This window comes from Callionymus lyra, chromosome 5 (genome assembly GCF_982586985.1).
Source record: "Callionymus lyra chromosome 5, fCalLyr1.hap1.1, whole genome shotgun sequence".
Classification (NCBI taxonomy): Eukaryota; Metazoa; Chordata; class Actinopteri; order Syngnathiformes; family Callionymidae; genus Callionymus; species Callionymus lyra.
Window position 1 is genome coordinate 18,855,919 of NC_141822.1, and position 22,105 is coordinate 18,878,023.

The window sequence follows — 22,105 nt, forward strand, 5'->3', positions numbered from 1 at the left end:
TTGTCTTCTTTTTTCTTTGTTGTTTTTCCCGCCCACTCCCTTCCCTTCTCCTCCTGTCTCCGCTCTGCCCGCCCGTGCGTCGTCCCTCCTCCCATTTGATTCCTCTACCCACAGGAACTTCCGGAAGCATCTTCGGATGGTGGGCAGCAGGAGGATGAAAGCGCAGAGTGAGTCACATTTCAGTGTTTGATGGGAATGTTCGCCTCAAATTGAGTCCATCATTTTTCGCCACCATCCGTGTATTTTTTTGGGGGGGTATTTTCTCCGAGTGTGTGTGTGTGTTGCATGTGCAGGATAAGTGTGGTGTGTGTTCAAGGGAAGGTCAGGCGCCTGTTGCTGGATAATTATGGTGCATGCGTGGTGGAGGTTTTGTAGGAAACTAGTATTTAACCATGGTTGTGTTGTCACTTGTGTGTTTTGTGATCAGTAATTACGCTTTAAGGCAACTTTGACTTGTTATCCTACAGCTGTGCGACACAAACGTGTTGTTGCTAAATGACTTGTCTTTGTGGGTCTCCCTGTGACGGAAGACGTTTGTGTGTTTTTCGTGTCGAGACAGAAACCAACATCCTGTGCACTACGTTTGTGCATTTTGCTGCATCTGGCTTTTTTGTGGTGTGTGTGTGTGTGTGTGTTTAGGGTAAGCTGGCTTCCGGCTTTTTTGGTGTGTAGGTGTGTGTGACGATCTCTTCCCCGCCTTTGCTAGCATTCGCTGAACGTAGATCGAAGAGTTTCAGCCGGTCCTGGAGTGACCCGACCCCAGTCAAGACTGACCCTGCTCACGAAGCCAGTGAGTGTACTGACCGGAACATTGTGAACACACACTTGCACACACACACACACACTGGACAAGTATGGAAGTGTATCATGGCCATCAGGATATTGAATGGTTTGAATTTCTTATGTTGAAACTTTCTCCTTTTTTTTTTTATTGGGATATTGAATTAATTTTTGGAAATAATTGAAGTTAATAATTTTTATATTAAGAGGTTGAATTAGAAAATTATAACGTTTTCAAAAATAATGTTTTTTTTGTTTACAAATAAAGTTTAATATTCTAATTCTCATAGTTCAAAAAAACACTTTTGAAGTCCAATATTTTATAATTTGTGGCCTTTTTAATTGAACAAAAATAGGCTCAATCACAGTGGCACTATTACACAACATCTCCATAGTACATTTAAAAGGCTATTAATTAAAAAGTATTAAATTATTATAATCTTAATTTAAATGAATGGGAATAACATCATCAAACAAAAACAAAACAAAAAAATTAAAAAAAGATCATAGATTAAAAAAAAAAATTCATTCAATTATTTAAAAAAACGAATTCAACCTTTCAATAAACAAATGATTAAATTAAATTATTTTATTTAATTAAACCATTCAATATTCAGATGTAACTGATGTTCTTCCATAGACGGAAGTAAAGGGAGTGAAGGAAGAAGGGACAATAGGGCAGAGGAAGGGAAACAATGAAAAAAAGAGAAAGAAAAATTGGGAGAAAGTATTTAAAATATGAGAAAAAAGGGATGGAATACATTAAATAGGGACAAAAAGAGACAATCTAGAGGTAAGAAAATAGGTTGAAGGTAAGAAAAGAAGGGGTGAAGGACACATTAAATTGGGAAAGGGATCATAAATGAAAGTTAAAAATAAAAGGTGCAGACAGAGTAGAGGATGAAGGATAGAAGGATAAGAAGGGAGAAATGAAGGTAATAATGATGATTCCAAGGAGAGGGAAAGACAAAGCAGTGATGAGAAGAAGCTTCATGAAACAGTGTCATTATTATCATTGAACACTAGATGTCACTCATTGCTTTGAACAGTGTAATGATAACAATCAGCTCCAGCAGGAATAACTGACGTCCCTCATCTCTCCTCTCGTGTTGACGGGCAGATTAATGACACTTTGAATTTGCTTCATGTCCTCTCACTTCTCTGCCGGGATAATTAATTTGCACTCAGCGGTGCTTCGGACTGAGATGAGCGGCGGGTCTGACAGAGATTAACCGGGTCCCCCCCCCCCCGTCAGGAGAGAGTCGGGAGAGCCGGTCAACTTTCATCGAGCTGCACACTTTAAACACATTCGGATTCATTACTTTCTTGAAAAAGGGTTTACTTTTACTGTTAAGTAGGGAATATAGTTTTGATTTAATCTTGCCTCATAAAGTGTTTAACTGCATTGCATTATGGGGGTTTATAGGAAGAATGGTGGCAGCATCATCTGCTATAATCCAACAGGTTCTTCTTCTTAAAATGCCTTTACAGTGGTCCCTTGTTTTTCCAGCAACAAAAGTACTTTATACAACGATACACATTCACCCATTCGCTCACAAATTCACACACTGATGGGAGTAGGCTGCGATGCGACCCTCAGAAGCAATTAGGGTTTTTCAGGGACACAATGCCACAATATCAACTGGAGCTGGAATTTAACCCGCAACCACTCTATTGTCTGAACTATGACGTCAGTTTAACGTAAGGGTTACGTTCGGAAACCCACAACCATACACGAAGTAATGATCATTTTATTTTTCAATATTTAAACACATGTTAAGGCCAATAATAATATCATAAACTGTCAGCGAAGTACAACTAATGTGTTGTTTTAAGTGTCTCTTAAATAGATGTTAGACTCTATTGTATCATCAGTATGTGTCTGTTTGTACAAAACTCTCTTCATTTACATATTTACATTAGAAATGTACTTAAGACCCGGCTCACTGAAAACACTCTTTTTATAGAGATTAAATCTTGTTGACCATAACCACGCCCACTCTGCTGTGATTGGTCAAGCATGAGGGTTTGTCACTGCATGTCATTCATTCCTGAATTCTCCACCTCCAAGGACTCTTTGTATAAACAAAGCAGGGCGTGATTACAGCTGGCTGCAGGAGGAGTGAAGCCATTATTAATGGACTTCCGTCTCGTAACCTCACCTTCGCTGAGATTTTCAAACGGGGGAAGAACTTTATAAAGTAATAACTTTAAAACATGGTCATGATGAGAGACTTACTGCATCTTGGAGAGGAAGAATTTAACATTTGAAACAAGTTAGAATTTGGACATTAGTTGCCCTTCAAAACTTTCAACATATTCACACATCTTTACACTCTCAAAAACCTCCATCATTTTAACAACATGAAACTAGTAGTAATTACTGACCCTGTTAAATACATTTCATCTCCTCGTACTGCGATACTCCCAACTTGACCCTGAGATAACACCAGTGTTAACAAAGGCCAGATGAAAAGGCCTGAAAACAAATGTCTTTGTGGTATCATCTGGCCCCAGAGACAACACAGTGGATCCAAACAATGATTTCGGGTCAATGGGTCACCTTGACCCTGAGTTCACACAAGGGTTAAGCGAACCTTCAAAGCATTCTTATGAGCCGATGAACTCATTTATAATCGTGTCTCTCCTTTTCATTTCCAATAAGAACCTCCATCTCAATCTCTGTTAATTCTCCCACTCCTGCCGCTAATCTTTTAATCCACCCCTGTCAGTCGTCTCCACTCGTCCCACCCTGCCTGCACTCTCTTCTTCACTTCTCGTGAACCCCCATTGCTCCTCTTCCCTCTCTTTATCTCCTCCTCGCACTCACGACTAATCTATTTTGATTTATTTTTCTCAATTTCTATTTAGTTATTAGCCTTTAATAACCATGAAAGTCGCTCTCTATTTTCGAATTAAACGCCGTTAGATGTTTTCATTCAGACCAGGTCATGAATCGAGACCATCAGTCAGAGACTCAGTGTGTCTCCCTCTGTGACTCTGTGCTTCTCTGTGAGCGTGTTGTTAGAGTGACAGCGTGTCCGTCCTGAATGTTGATGGAGGTCGTCTGACATGTGTGTCCGACAGGTTAGTGTTTTTGTTCGAGCGTCTGTTTCTTCCGCCACCACGTCCGCATGCAGCGTTTCTGTTGCCAGTGTGTGAATGAAGTGTTGCTGCGTCTCTGTGTCTCTTCTGAGGTGAAGGTTTGATCTCCGGAGCAGCCGAGTTCATCGTCTTCACGCTCTCCTTCCATCTCTTCATCTCTGTGTTCATTCAGTGTTGGTAGCCAAACACTGAGTTTTGAGTCATTGAGTAAAATATGGAGGTGAAATATTATATATTCAAACATTATTTAAAAAAAAGGTATTTGTGTTCATTTCTTGTTCAGGTGTCATGTGCATGTTCTTGTAGTCGAGCGCTATTTTACATTATTTTATGTGAAATACCTAAAGGTAGCAAAAAAATATAATACTCTGAAGTACAAATATAACAAGAACATATTTGTCTCTTTTCATTTGACAGTTATTCTTTCACTAGTGATGAGCAAAATGAAACCATGTCATATTTGATTTAGAATAATAATGTGAGATTCCAATAGAATAGATGGTTAACGCAAATGTATTATTGAGCAGAGAGCGCCATCTAGTGGGCTCTTGAATTAACAACACTGCTTCATGAAGCTTTATCAACACATCACTAACTTCCACCAGTTCAAATTGAAGAAAGACTAGATAAATATGTTTAAAAAAAGGGTGTTGAACTCGTAAATATTAAACCTATGATGTCAGTCCCTTTTTCAACTTTCCATTTTCAATTTGTACTAAAATGTTTTTGTGTCATTTCAAATAAGAAGTCTATTAGAATAAAGAGATAGAGTGAGTTACTTTTGAATTTCTTTTAACATTTGTATGATCATATGTAGAACTGGTTGACTTTGTTGCCTTTTGTTCTTAAGAAAACCACTATCGGTTGTTGGATTAAAAGGCAGCATAAAGGTTTTAATCCAACATTCTGATTTTAAAAAATCAGCATGAAGTTGTTCTATTGATATCATAATATACGAAAATAAAAGGTACTTTGTACGTACACATAATACATTTGAGTTAAGCATCTATTCTATTGGATTCTCACATTATTTTTAAACTTTCACTGATGACACTTCCTGTGTTTGCCTTTGAGTGTTTTTACATTTTTAGGTATTTTTTAACTGTGTCTTGCTTTTGATTGTTCAAGTGCCTTGTGACCCTGGTCTAGAAAGTCTCTTTACAAGTAACTATTACTTAGTTAAATTTAATTACTTATATTTCAAAGCTATATAATGAAATATTAAAATCAGAATTTTAACATCAAATTTCAGCATAACAACAAAACGTTGTTTTGAATTCTTAAATGAGTGTTTTTGAACGCAGAAACCTCAAGGGAACCAGACTGTTACATCCAAAAACACTTTCTTTGGCACCGTTAAATGCTGCGTCTAAGGCGCTACTGAACTCAGAAATAGAAACATTCAGCTCAAGATTGTGTTGCTGTTGCCCGTGAGCACAAAAGGAAGGTTTGACTTCACGCCAACTCGCTGGAGGCACGATCACACTGTCCCACTCAGCTGACCTCTGTTATGTCGTCACACCTCTCCTTGTTAGCTGAGGAGCTGGATCTCAATTATCGGTCCTTCTCTCCTCCGCTTCCACCATCTGTCATTCTCTCGTGACCAAGTAGTCGCGTTCACTCTCCTCCACACTTTCTCACACCTTCTCACCACAACTTTTTTGATGACTTTCAGACTTCTATCCTCCTCTCTTCTTCGCGCCACTGATGCAATCCATCTTTCTCTCTTTCTTCTCCTCCAGGTGGAGACCTGCAGACGTCCTGCGGCACTCTGGACGAGGGTGGACTGGTGGACTCACTGGACTGGGAGGAGGAGAGAGAGATGGAGAGGCTGGCCTGTGAAGGAGATGACTTCATTCCTCCTAAGATCATGGTGAAGCCTCCTGGAATAGGTGGAAAATACTGCAGAAATATTCTGGGTTTAATCTTTGTGCTCCTCTCACCTTCAGCTCATCTCCTCCAAAGTGCCCAAGGCCGAGTACGTCCCTACAATAATCCGCCGAGATGACCCGTCCATCATCCCGATCCTCTATGTGAGTCACACATTCATATGAGTTTGAATACATTTTTTTTATTCCATGCGTTTGTGTCTTCTCGTTTAGACTATTGTAACAGTTTATTTTCTTGTCTAAACAAGAAGGATCTGTCTCGCCTGCAGTTAATACAAAACTCCGCACTGAGAATTCTGACCTGCTCTAGTAGAAGAACTCACATTTATCCAATCCTTAAAACTCTTCACTGGCTGCCAGTTTCTATCAGGATCAACTTTAAAATTCTGGTTCTTACTGTCATAACTATTCATGGTCAGACCTTCCATCAGTGATCTGATCCAGCCTTACACCCCAGCTCGGGTTCTGAGGTCTGTGGATCAGAATCTACTGATGGTTCCTGAACATGCTTCTGGACCAGAGGAGAGAAATCCTTCCAGACTGTTGCTCTTAAGCTTTGGAACGATCTTCCTCTCCCTCTGTGTTTGATTAATCTACTGAGTCCTTCAAGAAACATCTTAAGACCTTTTTATTCTTGCAGGATTTTCCCCGATTTTCTGGGACTCCTGTGTTTGTCTAATGTTGTCTTGGCCTTTTAGAGTTTTAAAATTCGTAGGTATTTTTTTTTTGCTTTTGATTGTTCAAGCGCCTTGTGACCCTGGTCTAGAAAGGCGCTTCACAAGTAACTTTTACTTAGTAATAGTTATTTGCAAACTTAGTTACTGACTTATTTACAACTTATAACTTGCGTTTCTAAATCTGTTTGCAGGACCACGAACATGCAACTTTTGATGATATTCTCGGTGAGTACTATGATTTTATTTAACCCTTAGCGCGAAAACAAATGTGTTGTGTTGTGTGTTTGCTCATCGTCCAACATTATAGGGCCCTTCATCTGAAGTCTAAGTATCTAAGGGTGTTTCTCTATGTGCAATAAACATAATACATACACATTGTTATTCTCGAGTTTATCTTCGCCTTTTATTTTGTATTTATATGGAATTATTGGTAGACGTGATAGCACAAAGCTAGCCGCAATTTCACTGTTGTTGGCTGCCATTTAAATCTCCCCCTCTAATCACTGTGGTGAGACAACCCCGGTCCGACTTCAAGAAGGTTGATGGCTCTGTTGTTCTGGACCCGCCCTGTGATTGATCAATTTGACACTAGAATTTGAAAAAGCTACGCCATCAATTTTTATCATTTATTATATTTCCACTTGTATTTAATATTTATATCATAATTTCATATTCCTTTATTTATTTACTAGACCAAGTTTTGGTCTGTTAAAAACCAAACTCGTGTTCACGATTATTCGTAAGATGGATTGATCTGAGATACCAAAAATAAATCCAGGTGAAGATCTAGGCGTCGTGCTGAGCAGGTGACAAGAAACACATGAATAATTCACACAAATACATTTAAGGACATTCATGTCGTGCAGTTTGTTGACCTCAAATCATTCAAATAAGGACTTTTTGGGAGAGTATTTGTTGACTCGGACATTTTTCCTCCATTGTTCACAGAGGAGATCGAGAAGAAGCTCACGGCCTACAGGAGAGGAAGCAAGTTCTGGAGGATGCTCATCTTCTGCCAGGTGACTTCAAAACCCCTTCACATCAACTGACATTCATTTGTTAAACACCGTGTGTGTGTGTGTGTGTACGACACAGGGCGGTCCGGGGCATCTTTACCTCCTGAAGAACAAGGTGGCCACGTTTGCCAAAGTGGAGAAGGAAGAAGACATGAGCCAGTGAGTAGAAGCTCAGCATCTGCTCCGTGCTTGAGTCCCATCTGTCGTGTATCAGCGACGAGTGGTTACCGACCGCTGCTGCACTGGAGCAGACAGATGAGGACAAAAACAACAAGATCTGAGGCAACCATGTTTCTTTTTATCTGGAAATAGTTACTAGCAGAAACATGGAGGTGCTGCCATGGACCAGCTGCACCATGATGTTACTGTATATGGCCCCCATCATTGTTATGTATATATAATATAATATATGAGAAATTAGGGGGAAAAATGAGGAAATAAAGGATTTTGTGTACATCTTCCAATGTAGAGAATACACTAAAAAACATCATCCTTCATCCTCCATCGTTGATTTTCCTTTGTATGTCTTTCTCTTCTCTTGATGAGTCAACAAATCCATTTCAAATCACATATAATACGAGTCCGCTCTTCAACTGTTGTTGTTCATCTGATTGTGTTTTATTATTTATTATTGGCCTTTTTAAAGATGCTGCCAAAAGTATTTTAAACAAACATTTGTCTTCCTTACGTACCAAATACTTGAAAGTTTGTCTGGATATAACACACAACTAAAGAGTTCATTTTCTTTTACACTTAAAAGCTCATGATATTGTAATCCTCTTACTCGAGTCAAACAATATGGAATCTATATGGGTTAAATCTCATGTCATAAGCCATACAACAGAGAATTCTCATTTCTTTCTCTAATTTGTACTTCGTTTTATAACTTGTATGTACTTTTTGAAGACTGCGATAATTGAGGGATGACTAAAACTATTTTTTTACATTCTGTGATTGACATGTATGTGTATGTTGTCTTAAACAACAGTAGACACGGTCTCACCTCCACCTCTAGTTGAGCAAATCTATCAGGATCCAGACGATGACTTCTGAAATATCCTGTGTCTCTTTAAGACTTCGATGGTTCAGCAACACAGACAGTGACACAGCAGAAATATTCCTGGCAGTGCAACGATGACAGAGGGAATTCTGGAGGAGAAATAAAGGAGACTGACAAAGCAGAGATGATAACAAATGTGTTATTAGCAAGAGTATTATAGAACAAGTTTATTTCATGTATCTGGTTTGATACGTTTCTCTTTTTTTCTATTTGAGGAATATTCAATCACCATGTTGAGTTTTTACCCTCCAAAGATGACAGACAAACCTTAGACTCATCCCGTCAAGAGAGGTGAAGAAGAGAGTGAAGGCAGGGGGAAAAGGACCTTTATATAGATAGATAGAACTTTATTGATCACTATTTATTGATATGATTGAAGATGTACGGTTTAGAGCAAACTTCAGCAAAAGTGTGGCTAGACAGCTCTATGTGACCCTCTGACCGAAAAAGAGTTAATATCAAATCATGATTTTTGTTTTATTTCAGTATATTTAAACAAAACGTGTAAAAACTAAAACATGATTTTAGAAAATGAAATGTGATTTCATATAATTGATGGATGGATGGATGGATGGATGGATGGATGGATGGATGGATGGATGGATGGATGGATGGATGGATGGATGGATGGATGGATGGATGGATGGATGGATGGATGGATGGATGGATGGATGGATGGATGGATGGATGGATGGATAGATAGATAGATGGATGTGTGTGAATGGGTGAATTTTAAACTTAGTGTAAAGCGCTTTGGTGCTGAATAAGCATAGAAAGTGCTATATAAGTAAGTAAGTAATATAAGTAAGAGCCATTTACAATTATATTTTTCCAAAATATCAATAATTTGTCATGACATTACAAAAACATTTATACAAGACACACACGTGTGGTCGAGCAAATTCTTTGTGATGAATATAAATGTATTTCTACGGAAGCAAAACATGTCATGAGTTTATAAAGAACGCTTTGTTTGTGTCGCTGCAGATTCTGGAGGAGGCTGAGCCGCTTCATGAGTAAAGTCAACCCAGAGCCAAACCTGATTCACATTATGGGATGTTACGTGCTGGGAAACCCCAATGGAGAGAAGGTAAACTCATCGCTCACGTCACCAACACTTTCACTAATGAAATCCGTTGTCAAGCTGCTCCTCTTAATTATCCGTCCGGCTCAAGAACTAGGAGGCGCCGCTGAGCCCCGGCCCGAACAAACATTACTTGTGTCGCCGACAGGACAGTGGAGCACTCGCTTGATTCAGAGCAAGAAGAATGTCTCAGATCTATCTTCTTATTAAGAGGCCGACGACACGCCGACGGCTTCTTGTTGCTTATTTATGGAGCCGCGGATGATCCTGCGACCAGATGTTTAGAAACATTCATTTAAACTTTATATTATGACATACACGTGTTACCTTGTGAGACCTGAGGACGGATGGACTTCAACACTTGGAAAATATTTAAACGACACTTCATCCTATTACGATCAAAATTCATGGATATAAAAGGAGCTGAAATTCATTTCTACTAGACCAGGGGTGTCAAACTCAATCACAACGGTTCCAAATAATTTAAATGCAGTATGTATATATACCAAACTGTAAAAGTAAGTTTGAATCTGATTATGATATTGTTTTTATATTCTTCTAGCTATTAATACATCTGTTCCTTCTTGTTATTTTCCTTAAATCATATTTATCTGTGTATAACTGTTGACATCGAACATCTATTTTTTTTTCATACTTTTTGAGTTTGACACTCGATACTCGATATCGATACTCGATAGTTCTTGATGCTGTTATTGATTGAAAAACACTGTGTTATTGTATCTGTAAACTAATATACAGATATACTATAGTATGACACTGGAGAAGTCAGGTGGATTACCAAATAGAAGAGCACTGAGAGAGCGCATACCTCTGCCAAGAGTCTCTTTTCTCACCATTTATAGAAACACACTATACAATAAAATAGATTAAAGTTCCATTGTTGAACAACTGTATTGACTCACTGCAAAAAAAAAGAGGATAATTTAGAAAGTTCATTGCCTTTTTCGTGATTTAATTTTCTACTGTGTTCTATATAGTCTCAAGTTTTCTCGTTTTTTTTTATTAGTAAGAAAGTAAATAAGTAAGTAATTTTTATTTATATAGCACTTTTCCAGACCAGGGTCACAAAGCGCTTAAAAAATCAAAACAATATTCAGTAAAGTATATACTTTAAAGATCAAGATAAAACTGATAACACAACAGGAGTTCCAGAAAACCAAGGAAAAGCCTGAACAAATAAAAACATCTTAAGATGTTTCTTAAAGGAGTCAGTAGATCCATCAAGCGTGATGATGAAGCTTCACGAAACACTCACTAGATGGCGCCCTCCATTCTCATATCGTCTGCTTTGAAGAAACCTGACATCTTTGTTAAACTGACGGTGCCACCTACTGAGTTCTCAAAGTCATGACACTGCCTCATGAAGCTTCGTGAAGCTTCATCACTAGTTTGAACCTCAAAAGTTGAATCATTTTTCCTGAAAGTTTCATCTATTATTATTTTTCTTACGGTAACTTCAATAACATGAAATCACGTCTCGCCGAGTCAGGACTTAAAAACGATCCACATGCTCTTCGGCGCCGTGACTCAGCCGCCGCCGCCGCCGATGACGATTCTGAGGACCGATAAGAAGGGTGGCGGCTCAGAAACAGAGGGAGGGTCGAGGAAGGACAATATGTTGATGGTAATCTGGAGCAATATTGAACGACAGATCGGGACTCATCCTCCCGGAGACACGTATACATGTCGAGGCCGATACGGCATCAGACGGAGGAGGATGTGAACCCGGTCGTGACGCCGCTTTAATAGACGTGTCAGCAAACGCTGATTGAGCCTCTGACACGTGAACGACGAAGACCTTCTCGGGGGTTAATGTAATCATTCAGTCAGCGTTATCAAAGGAGCCCGGCTTGTTGGGAACAACAGCAACTCATTTGCATTTGTTTGTTGGCGGAGGCAGCAGTTCTTCGGCGGGAGCTTCACTAGAACGGTCATTAATAGACTCAATTTATGCATGTTTAGACTTGCATATGAGAGAGAGATGATGTAGTAACGGCTGCATGAATTAGAAAATACACTTGAGGAAATGGAAACAAACACAAACAAGTGAAGTTGAGCTGCTTGTTGGGGAGGTTTTTTTAAAATGAGGATGAAAATAATCCAGGGAGGAGATTAGAAGAACGGTGTTCACAAACTTTGAGGAGAGACTAATGTGGGAAGTTTACTTAGGATCCAGTACGATCATCAAATAAAGCGAATAAATATGAATATCTATGTACAAAATATATACAGAAAAGTGGTATCAAAGATAGAGGATAAATTATTTATTAATATTTTTTCATTTCTCATTATCAAGTGCTGATCCATTAAAGTAACTCCTAAAACTAAAATCTTTTTATTTTTTTATTTGATCAATTGAAATTTTTTCTTGTTCATTTTTTTTGCTTTGCTCCTATAGATGGCATTGTGTTGTCAGTTTTTGTCACACATTTTTAACAGGATTAAAATTAAGTGAAAAAATAAATTCAAAAAGAAAGTTGGTTGATTTTTCATTTTTGTTTTTTTATATTATCCTTTATGCGTTAAGCCCTTGACTCAGTATTGTCCAAAGTCTGGCCAAATGTTATAAATATCACATTAACTGGACTTTTGTGTCCGTGAAAAGTTTGGCTAAACCACCAAGTTTTCTAGTTACCATTAAGTCAATGCTAGTTTTTAAAACTAGTCTTTATTTTTCGTACTTCCGGCAGAGATAACAATTAGTGTGATTTTGTGTTATTTAAATATGTTTTATAGAAATCCAGGTATGATGCAGTTTTCAATCTGGCCCCCTTTGAAAAAAATTTGGACACACCTGCCCTTACTGCAAATAAACTAATGCATGCTTTATTTTAAAATAAACAAATCCTCCAAATGTTGAATTAGATGCACAAATGTTAAGAAGCTTCAGATTTTAGGAACAGCTTATTTCCACCATGAGTTTTATTTAAATGTCATTTTTATATTTATCAAATTTTATATAGTACATTTTTCCTACATTTGATTTCAGTTTTGACTCTTGATATGGCAGTTTGGAAAATGAAATAAATAAACGCATATAAACAAATGTAATATGGCTGAAAAGTATACAGAAAAATGAAAAGAAAATCTATAAAAGTGAATGTTTTGTCAATATAATGGGAAATACAGAACAGATCATTTTTTTTGAGTAAGTAAATATTAAGTTTAATTAATCATTACATTAAAATGAGATATTTTAGTGACAGGGCTGATGAAGTTTCATGAAGCTTCGCTAGCAGAACCCACTACAGTAAACACTCCTTGCACGATAATATTTTGCTTTAAAACAAATATTTGAACCAAACATTCCGGACTGAGAGTTCCACCCACTTCATGAAGCTTCATCAGTGCAAACTGATGATTCCTATTTTCCTACTTCCTCGGGAGACAAATGGGCTCACGTTCCGGCCACTGGTAATAAAGCGGGTCGATGTTGTGGAGCCCATTAAGTAGAAAAATTAAATCAGACCGAGGTAACAATTGAGTTTACACACCACAGGTTGACATATTGCAGTATTAAAATAAGAGCCAAACCTCCTTACCTGCTGAAGAAGAATGTCCAGTCAGCAGTAATGAGAAGGATTCATGGCTCTCTCCGTGAGTTTGTGAGGGCTGAAGATGCGGCGCCCCCTGCTGCGAGTGTGTCCGGTTGGCAACGGGATTAATTGGTGTGTACTTTTCTTATCTGGGCACTACAGCTGTTCCAGAAACTCAAGAATCTGATGAGGCCTTATTCTGTCGAGTTCGAGTCGCCGCTGGAGCTCTCGGCTCAGGGTGAGTCGTCACCAACAATCGGAATATGGAGAAGCGTGAAACTTTTGATCTCCAAAGAAACATGGTCGACATTCTCTTTGCTGTTTTTACCCATAATCCCCTGCTCTGAATCATCAGCCGTTTTGACAGAGTTTATTCATACTATTGTGCCTCTTATTATTGTTCTTTCAAAAAAATTAAAACATTTAAAGATAGACAAATAATTACATCCTTCAAGATGATTATTTATATTAAAATACAATATTCTGAAGGACCAAAACATGTTTAATGTTTAAATATATTGTTAACTATGTATTTGAAATTGTATTTTTTTAATCATGGATATAATTCTATTTTTTTTTTTAATAATAATAGCAATAAAGATTCACCTCATTAAAGTTTTTGTAATTAATGTTAAATTATTGATGTTCCATTTTAAATTTAAAAATAAAGCTAAGATTATCATTTTATTTATCATTTAAGACTTTTTTTATTGGGGTTTTTTGGCATGTAAAAAAAAACATACAGAATATTGGGAAATTTTCACACAATTAAGAAGAATTTGTTGAAAATAATAAAACATGTTAAATAATTAAATGTTTTATTAGTCAGTTAAAACCCATGAACAGCAGGACTTTTAAAATATAAAAATAAAAACCGTATCATCTGACAGCAATCACTGAATCACTAACTTTTTTTTTTTTAATCTCTTTTCTTTCTTCAAGGCAAAGAGATGATTGAGATGTACTTCGACTTCCGCCTCTACCGACTATGGAAGACACGCCAGCACTCAAAACTCTTGGACTACGAGGAGTTTTTGTGACGAACAAACCCTGAAGACCACCGGGCTTCAGCCCAAAAAGAGCCACGACGAACCCCCTTCAACCCCCCCTCGACCTGACGAAAATCAGCTGTAGTTCGACACCCGCAACTTAAGATAAAGGATGATGATGAAGAGGAGGACGGAAAAAAAACAAACAAACACTGATCGCAAACGTGTACAAAAAAAAAAAAAAAAATCTCGGACATCACTTTGGAGACGCTCGGGAAAAATTCATTGCGTGGTTCCGTGTTCTCGTCCGGACAAACATTACCGTAGATGTGCGTGTTCATGAATATCTAGCATAGCTTTAGTCACGCGAAATAATACTCCGACCCGAGTCAACGGATGCATCTGTTTCAGTGTTTTTGTTTTTGTATGTGCAGCGTTGTCATATTGAAAATACTTTTGGAACAACTCAGGTTTTCGTCATGACGTAATGAATCCGTTTTGTCTATCAAAAATATTGTAACCTCATCGCCCATCGCTCTCCGGGAACGAATGTAACCGCCTCGACAGAAATGTACCTGCCAGGCTTGGATTCTTTCAAAAAAAAAGATAAAGTATTTACGTGCGTGAGAGTTGTAACTATAGCGTGTCACCCTGCCGCCATATCTTGTCGCCTATAGATATACTCATGATGTCAGGTGGGATGTAACAGCCATCCGAGTGTTTGGAGTTGTGAGGTGTTCCACGACTTGACCTTTCTTTGCTCGTTGCTTTTTTTTTCTTTCTCCGCGGGAGGTCGCTGACTAGCATCTCCAAGCTATCCGTCAAACACTCTTGGCCGCCGCCGCCGCCGCCTCTCACTTCGCTGGGCTGCCATCCAGTCGGAGGAACTCGGGAATTCTGCAGTTAACGGCTCCGCCGGCAGCTGAAGCCGCTAACAGCCGTCTGCTTCCCCCCTCGACGGACGGGCGTCGGCTTGTTAGCGGAGACGGAAAAAAGGGGTCGACGGCGCGACCCAAGTGAACTACCGCGTTTGTATCGGCTTCTCGGGGCGCTAACAAAGGGCTGGGAAGAGGGCGGGCGACGCGACATTTAACTCAGTAACTGTTACTTTAAGATCGATGGGAAACCCTTGGAATATATCTTTAAAATCATTGTGTACAAATCAAGAATCTCTTACTAAAATCATTTCTCTACATTTGTCTAGAAATTATTTAAAAAAAACAAACACTAAATGACTTTTTTTTTTTTTACTGACGGATCACAATTACACCAACCCTTGACTTGTTTCCATGGATTAACCCGCTATTCACCAGTTTGATTGACAGGCAGCAAAATAAATCCTCATCGAAAGTCATGATTGTGTGTATCGACAAGTTACTGTTCTCTCATGTAATTGTGATTTATGCAGTGAAAACGTTTATATTAAAAGTCATTTTCATCCATCACCTCCGCCAAGGAGGTTACATCTTTTTTTTTGTCGGTGTTGTTTCATTGGTTTTCTTAATAACTCGCCAAAGTTCTGAAAGCGTCCAACGGCTTATTTTAAGTTAGTTTAATTTAAGTGTTGTGTACTTTCATCTAGATTCACACAGGTTTGTCGGATGGTGTCATTCATTTGTCCGGCTTCTCAACGACGCTTCATGCTTGCGTTAAAAAAAAATGGGAAAAATATAACTTCATAAAACGCAGTATAAAATCGAATCACGAACATGAATTAACTTTCATGTGACAGCGGTGAGACAATGTCTAGTTATTGTTCGTTAGACATTGTTAGCGTTACTAGGTAACACTTGGTTACGGTCCAGGCAGTGGTTACACTCATGCTTTCACCCAAATGTCATGAGTTTGATTCCTGGTCACAAAAACCTACGCGATCGCATTGAATCATGTTCTAATTAACGCATTGTAAGTCGTCTGAAATGAGCTCCTTGGAGGAGGTATGCACTGTCTTGATGGTTTTCTAGTCGTTATGGAAACATTTGTCAGCTTCACTTAGTTGTGTTAGGAAAAATCTATTTTTGAGTTTATCTTTTGACACATGAAACATGAAAACCTGCTCTAACAATGAACACAGCTGTGAGACAGTCTTAGTGTCAACATCATCGTGACTCTTTCTTTAAGAGCCGTCGGTTCTTGAGTCTAACAGCTCTCAGATCATTTCCATTTTCATCACATGTTTAATTGCTTGGCTCTTTTCCCATCTCCTGTCAATCCTCGTCTGAAGCGTCACTTTCTACTTGCAGAGAAGAGTCTTGAGAGACGAAGGTGCTCGTCCTCATCTAGAGCAAAACACTAACGGGTTTTAATGGGAAACTCCATTAACCTTTTTCCTAAGTGGCAGCAACATCTGGACCTGATGGTCGTCCAGGTTATGGTTAGTGAGAGTAACAGGGTTATATCAGTGCCATCCAAATATTGAGCGGTTGAATTCATCCATTAAAACATTGAATATTATCTTTCGTTTTATGGCAATGTTCTTTCAACATAAAACTTTTGGTACAATAGTGTCAACATGATTGGCCGATAGTTCAATCAAGTAGCTTTTTGGTACTTTCTGGTAGTACATCTTACATTTTTATATTGAATTAGAAAGACTACAGATTAAAAAATGTTGAATTTAGAAAATGTATTTCTGAATTTTTGAAATTAACTCTATGAGTAAAATCATTATAATTATTTGATCAAATAGAATTTCAAATACAACTATTCGATAAAAACAATAAAAAAGAAAGGTTTTTAGAGTTTAGAAATGTATATGTTAAATTCAACCATTTAACATTTTGATGCCACTGATATACTTTCATAAAGTATCCAGTAAATATTTGCTCCAAAACTCACCCTTCCACCACTAGAGAGATAATTGAAGTCAGTATTTATGATATTAGATAAGGATTAGGTACAAAATCACTCTTTAAAATTGAAATGATCAGAATAAAAAATATTTTTCTACAAACAACACATTCCGATGTATATAACACGTCGAATAGTCGACTAAGTGTGAACTCAACTCAACATCAGCTTCAACGTTATTGAAAGACTGTAATTGTTTACGTCCATAATCTCTGATCCTTATCTTAAACGCTGGCATCTTTATAGCTCACGACATGAACATTCATCTTCTTCGATCTGGAGCCAACAATCTGGCGGGCCCCGCAGAATGACGTGGTGGGCCGGGTTCGGCACGTCCTGAGCATCAGTGACTTGAATGTTAACAACGATCGATCGGATTCTAATGAACTCACGATGAAGCCGGAGCATCAATGGCTGGACGTGAGCCGCACCGGTTCAAAGCGGTTCAGAGCCTTGACTTGAACTTCAGTTTGAACTTAACGCGGCACGAGTCCAGGACCGAAGGTCAAAGAAGGGACTCTTGACAAGAGCATTGAGGAAACCCTCCTATAATCCTCCGTCACAACCATTCTTCTGTTCGAGAGTTTGAACTCTTCACACCGAAAACAAATCTGTTTGTGTTCTACTTACTCTTTTCTTCTCACAGATTCAAACAAATACATTGTGACTTCAAAACGATCTCCATATGCGTGTCTTTGTCATCACGTGATGTATGTTTTTTTCTTAAAAGGCGAAAGATTTTTCTTGCTTCTGACATCAGCTCTTCAACAAACCTGTTGGTTAAAAATATGAAACCATTCAACTCGAGCTGCCATATCTCACGTGGAGTGTAAAGACAGTTGTCGACACTTTGTTTATCTGCTGTGATGTGAAAAGTACTCAGGAGATGGACGCGGCTTCCTTGTTTTCTTCAGGAAAAATGGAAATCTAATTAAAGATGCAAACGTCTCTCTGGTCGTGTCCATTAATTTGGCAGCTTATTATGAAAGGGAGATAAAAACAAAGATATTACGTGTTTGGAATGTTGAGTTGCTGCAAACAAACTAAGGACGTTGATGTTTATTACTGCAGAGGAACGGAAATCTATCATTTTAGATCATAAGTAAAGGAAATATATTAGTGTCATCTTTTAATAATACATTTGTCTTATTGTTGTTAACACAAGCTAGTATTTCAGGGTGTAAAGACAATATCGATTTACCAATATATCACGACATTTCTTTTAACGATACAGTATCGATATTCAACAGCACTGATGGATTTAGAATGTTTTTCATGGTTTTCTAACTATAATTTTTTATATTTCAAGTTTTTTTGAAATATTCAATGTTAATATTTACACCGGCAAATAGTCACTGTTTTTGCTCATTTTTGTGTTGCAATTAAACTTTGGGCAGCAATCATTACGTTCTTTCAGCTGGAGGAACAATGAAATCAGGCGAGATCCCGGCGATGACTGAGGACGAGAGGATACAGTTTGATCCAGCAGCTTTTTAAATCGGATGTTTTGACATATTTCAAGACATATGAAAGCAGTTACGAGTCATGTGGTCTACAGAGTCAAGTACTCGAACAATACTACAAACATATATCGTTGCTCCTACAGTATCACAATATACCGCATCGCTGCCCTTGTTTTCGTGATACGTATCATATCGCCAGAATAGATTTTAAGCAAACACTGGCTTTTTATTAGACAAAAACCACAGGACAGAGTCAGGAAACATTAACAAATTAACGTCTACTGATTCAGTAAATTCTTCGTTGACACGCAAATTCAGAGCAGTCCCATAATGCACTGCAACAGGTGGAGCTTTAATTCGATTTTTTAAAACCTAAAGATTAGCATGTTGTTGTTGTTGTTGTTGTTGTTGTGTTGCTAATAATTCCATCTCTGAGTAAAAAAGAAAAGAAGAAATGAACTTGAATAAAACTTACAGGAACTGTTGACGACATGAAAAGGGAACAGAGGATGACATTTTGGTGGTGTTCCGAGCAACAATCTGGATCCACGAACCATTGAAAGATTCGTCACTGTGAGTGCAGAACATGCTGTTCTTGCTCTCCCGCTGTGTCAGTGAGCTCCGCAGCGCTACTGCCACCTGCCGGCCAATTAAAATAACTGTTATTGACAGAAGATTCAAGAGCTGCTCAAGGACAATTATATTTGAAGTTAATAAGTAGCAAAGGTAGGTCTGGAGAGAGTTTCCCCTTTTGAAATGTAGAAAATAAATAAATAAATAAATATCAACAAGAGCTGGTCAACACTTGACAGTCAAACACATCTCAAATAATTCACCGAGTCAGATTCGAGTTGCATCTGATCTCGTGTGTAATCTAATAATAAATCATCCTAATTTATTTCATCACATCCTCAGTCGTCGTCGTTCCACAGCCATTAAACCCTGAGCAGCATGAAACACGCTTACATCTCCCATTTGCATTTGCAATGGAGCCGTTCAAACGTCGACTATAATTGTCTTCCCCGTCTTTTCCCTTTCCGTCTTCCCTCGCGAAGAAACCATCAGAAGCATGTGCACGACACGTTACGACGCAGATCGTCGGTGCGTGTCTTCGCTCTCGTCCATTTAGCAGCTGGTTTAGAGGATTGAGAGTTGATTCGTGCCCTTTTGACCTCAGATTTAAAGCAGCTGCCGAAGCGGAGTTTAACTCTACAATTATCTACTTATAATCCATCCATCCATCCATCCATCCATCCATCCACCCATCCATCCATCCATCCATCCATCCTTCCATCCATCCATCCATTCTTCCATCCATCCATCCATCCATCCATCCATCCATCCATCCATCCATCCATCCATCCCATCCCATCCATCCATCCATCCATCCATCCTTCCATCCATCCTTCCACCCACCCATCCATCCATCCACCCATCCATCCATCCATCCATCCATCCATCCATCCATCCATCCATCCATCCACCCATCCATCCACCCATCCATCCATCCATCCTTCCATCCATCCATCCATCCATCCACCCACCCACCCACCCACCCACCCACCCATCCATCCATCCATCCATCCATCCATCCATCCATCGATCCCATCCATCCCATCCATCCCATCCCATCCCATCCCATCCCATCCAAAACAAAGTCAATCTTAAAATTAATATTTTTCTTTTCTGATTTTCTTGCTTTAAAGTTCATCTTTTGTTCTTTGTCCATGTGATGGAACTCAAAACATGGCAACTGATTCTAATAAACATGGTTCACGCTGATATTGTGACCAATAAAGACGTTATAATGTATGAAGGACGATAAATTACTTATGTATAAATAAATGTAGATATGTATAAATACGTAACAAACTTTATAAATGTACAAATACATTTTTGGATAAATATCAATATGTCAAAATGTCAAAATAAATAAATGACTTCTAATTACATATTTGTCAAAGAATGGAGCTATTTTACGTATAAATACACATTTTGTCTTTTATACGTTTTGACATTTATTTATACATTTTGTCTTCTATTTATTCAGTTATTTATACATTTGACATTTTGACTTTCCTTGTCCGTATTTAAATGAAGTGGGCGGGTCGAACATCAGTCTACAGCAGTGATTGGTTAAACAGGCGAAACAAACTAAAGCAATCGATGTCGATCTCAAAACTATCGCTCCTGCAGCAACTGGTCTAAAGCATTCACGCTGCACAAAGAGTCGAAGAGTCTTTTATGAAATCTTAGCAAACAAACCTGATAAGTTGTCCGTGCTGTTCATGTGCATGAGACTGATTTCTTTTGTTTTTTAACAACCACGACCCTAATGAATGAACTCCATGAATCTCACAGTAACAGCACATTTATTTATACATAAGTCATTTATCGTCCTTCATAATAATGACGTTGTAAACACGAGTTAATCAATTAATACTAGAAAAGCACTCAAGGAGCACAGACCTCTGCTGAGCAGCTCATTCATATTCATATTGTGACTTAATTTTGACTGAACGATATTCATACATTTCAGTTATACATTATTATTTGTAAGCAGGGGGCAGTTGTGTTATAGTACCTGCTTCTCAAAAAGTGGTCGTTGAACTTCAGGGAGCTTCAGCTTTAAAGACAATTTATAGTTTTAACATGTTTTAACGTTTTGTTTTTCTTACTTATTAATTTAAATCTTGTTAAATAGAATGGACAGGTCACTCGAATGACTTACGACATGAAATTAATTAATTAATTTCCTTCACTGAATTGTGACGGCGCGTCATCAATAACTGTTAAAAAAAATGTAAAGCAAACTCGGACAAACATACTAAGAAAAAGATTGGACGACGCCTCATCTTGATGAGATGGAAATCACCAGCACCTCCATCTCACACAGCGTGGCTGAAAGAAGTGCTCAGCAACTTAAAATTAGAAAAAATACGTCACACTTTAGAGGGTCCAGCACTAAGGATTTGGGGACCTTTTCTGGTATATGCAAGGACAATGCACTTGACTGTCACCTCATGAAGATCTTTCCTTTTATTTTTTGATAATTTTAAATGCTTGTTTAGATTGACAATGTTATTATCTACAGGATCTGGGGTGGGGTGTGTATGTGCGGACCAGGCATGTTTTATTTGTGTTTTTCTTTCTTTTTTTTTGTTGTTTTGTTTTTATTTTGGTTTTTTTGTTATGGTTCTTTTTTATCTTTTCTGTTAATTATACAAGTATGTATCTTTACATCTTTTCATTTTTTTATGAATATACTGTATATGTTTGAGTGTGTGTGGATATATGTATATACTTTTATTTTGTACAGCGGCAAAAAATGTTATTTCCCTTCTTCTGATGGACATTTTCTTCTTTCATATTTTTTTTTCTCTGTGTATCATTCCATTTACACTGTTGAGCTGTACTGGTGGTTTTATGTAAAAAATCAGTAAACAAATATCTTAAAAAAAAAAAAAGATTGGACTGAACCAAGGGTTGAGTTTTAAGCTACAATGACAAATAAGGGAAACAACTCCTTTTTTTTTTTTCAATCTCCCTTCGGTCAATCTTCTGTTTTCAGGCTATTTTTCTCATAAAATAAACATGCATTTCCCAGATGATTTTTTTTTTCATTAGCCAGAAAC

At 38.0% G+C, this 22,105-nt stretch overlaps 1 protein-coding gene across 6 annotated transcripts in view; it reads left to right on the plus strand.

The window, feature by feature from the left end:
• Window positions 1-16,475, plus strand: part of nsmfa (NMDA receptor synaptonuclear signaling and neuronal migration factor a) — a 50,558-nt gene extending 34,083 nt beyond the window's left edge. For 2 of the 6 annotated variants that reach the window (XM_087791347.1, XM_087791348.1), the window contains 9 exons: window positions 115-167; window positions 5,628-5,758; window positions 5,835-5,918; window positions 6,643-6,676; window positions 7,400-7,470; window positions 7,547-7,626; window positions 9,515-9,617; window positions 13,331-13,406; window positions 14,111-16,474. In XM_087791347.1, the coding sequence (XP_087647473.1) occupies window positions 137-167; window positions 5,628-5,758; window positions 5,835-5,918; window positions 6,643-6,676; window positions 7,400-7,470; window positions 7,547-7,626; window positions 9,515-9,617; window positions 13,331-13,406; window positions 14,111-14,208 (708 nt within the window). In that variant the 5' untranslated portion in view covers window positions 115-136 and the 3' untranslated portion in view covers window positions 14,209-16,474. Of the gene's footprint in view, window positions 1-114; window positions 168-706; window positions 791-5,627; window positions 5,759-5,834; window positions 5,919-6,642; window positions 6,677-7,399; window positions 7,471-7,546; window positions 7,627-9,514; window positions 9,618-13,330; window positions 13,407-14,110 lie in introns of those variants that run through there. The other 4 variants (XM_087791346.1, XM_087791345.1, XR_015711332.1 and 1 more) reach the window with 4 other exon arrangements.
• Window positions 16,476-22,105: the final 5,630 nt, after the last annotated feature.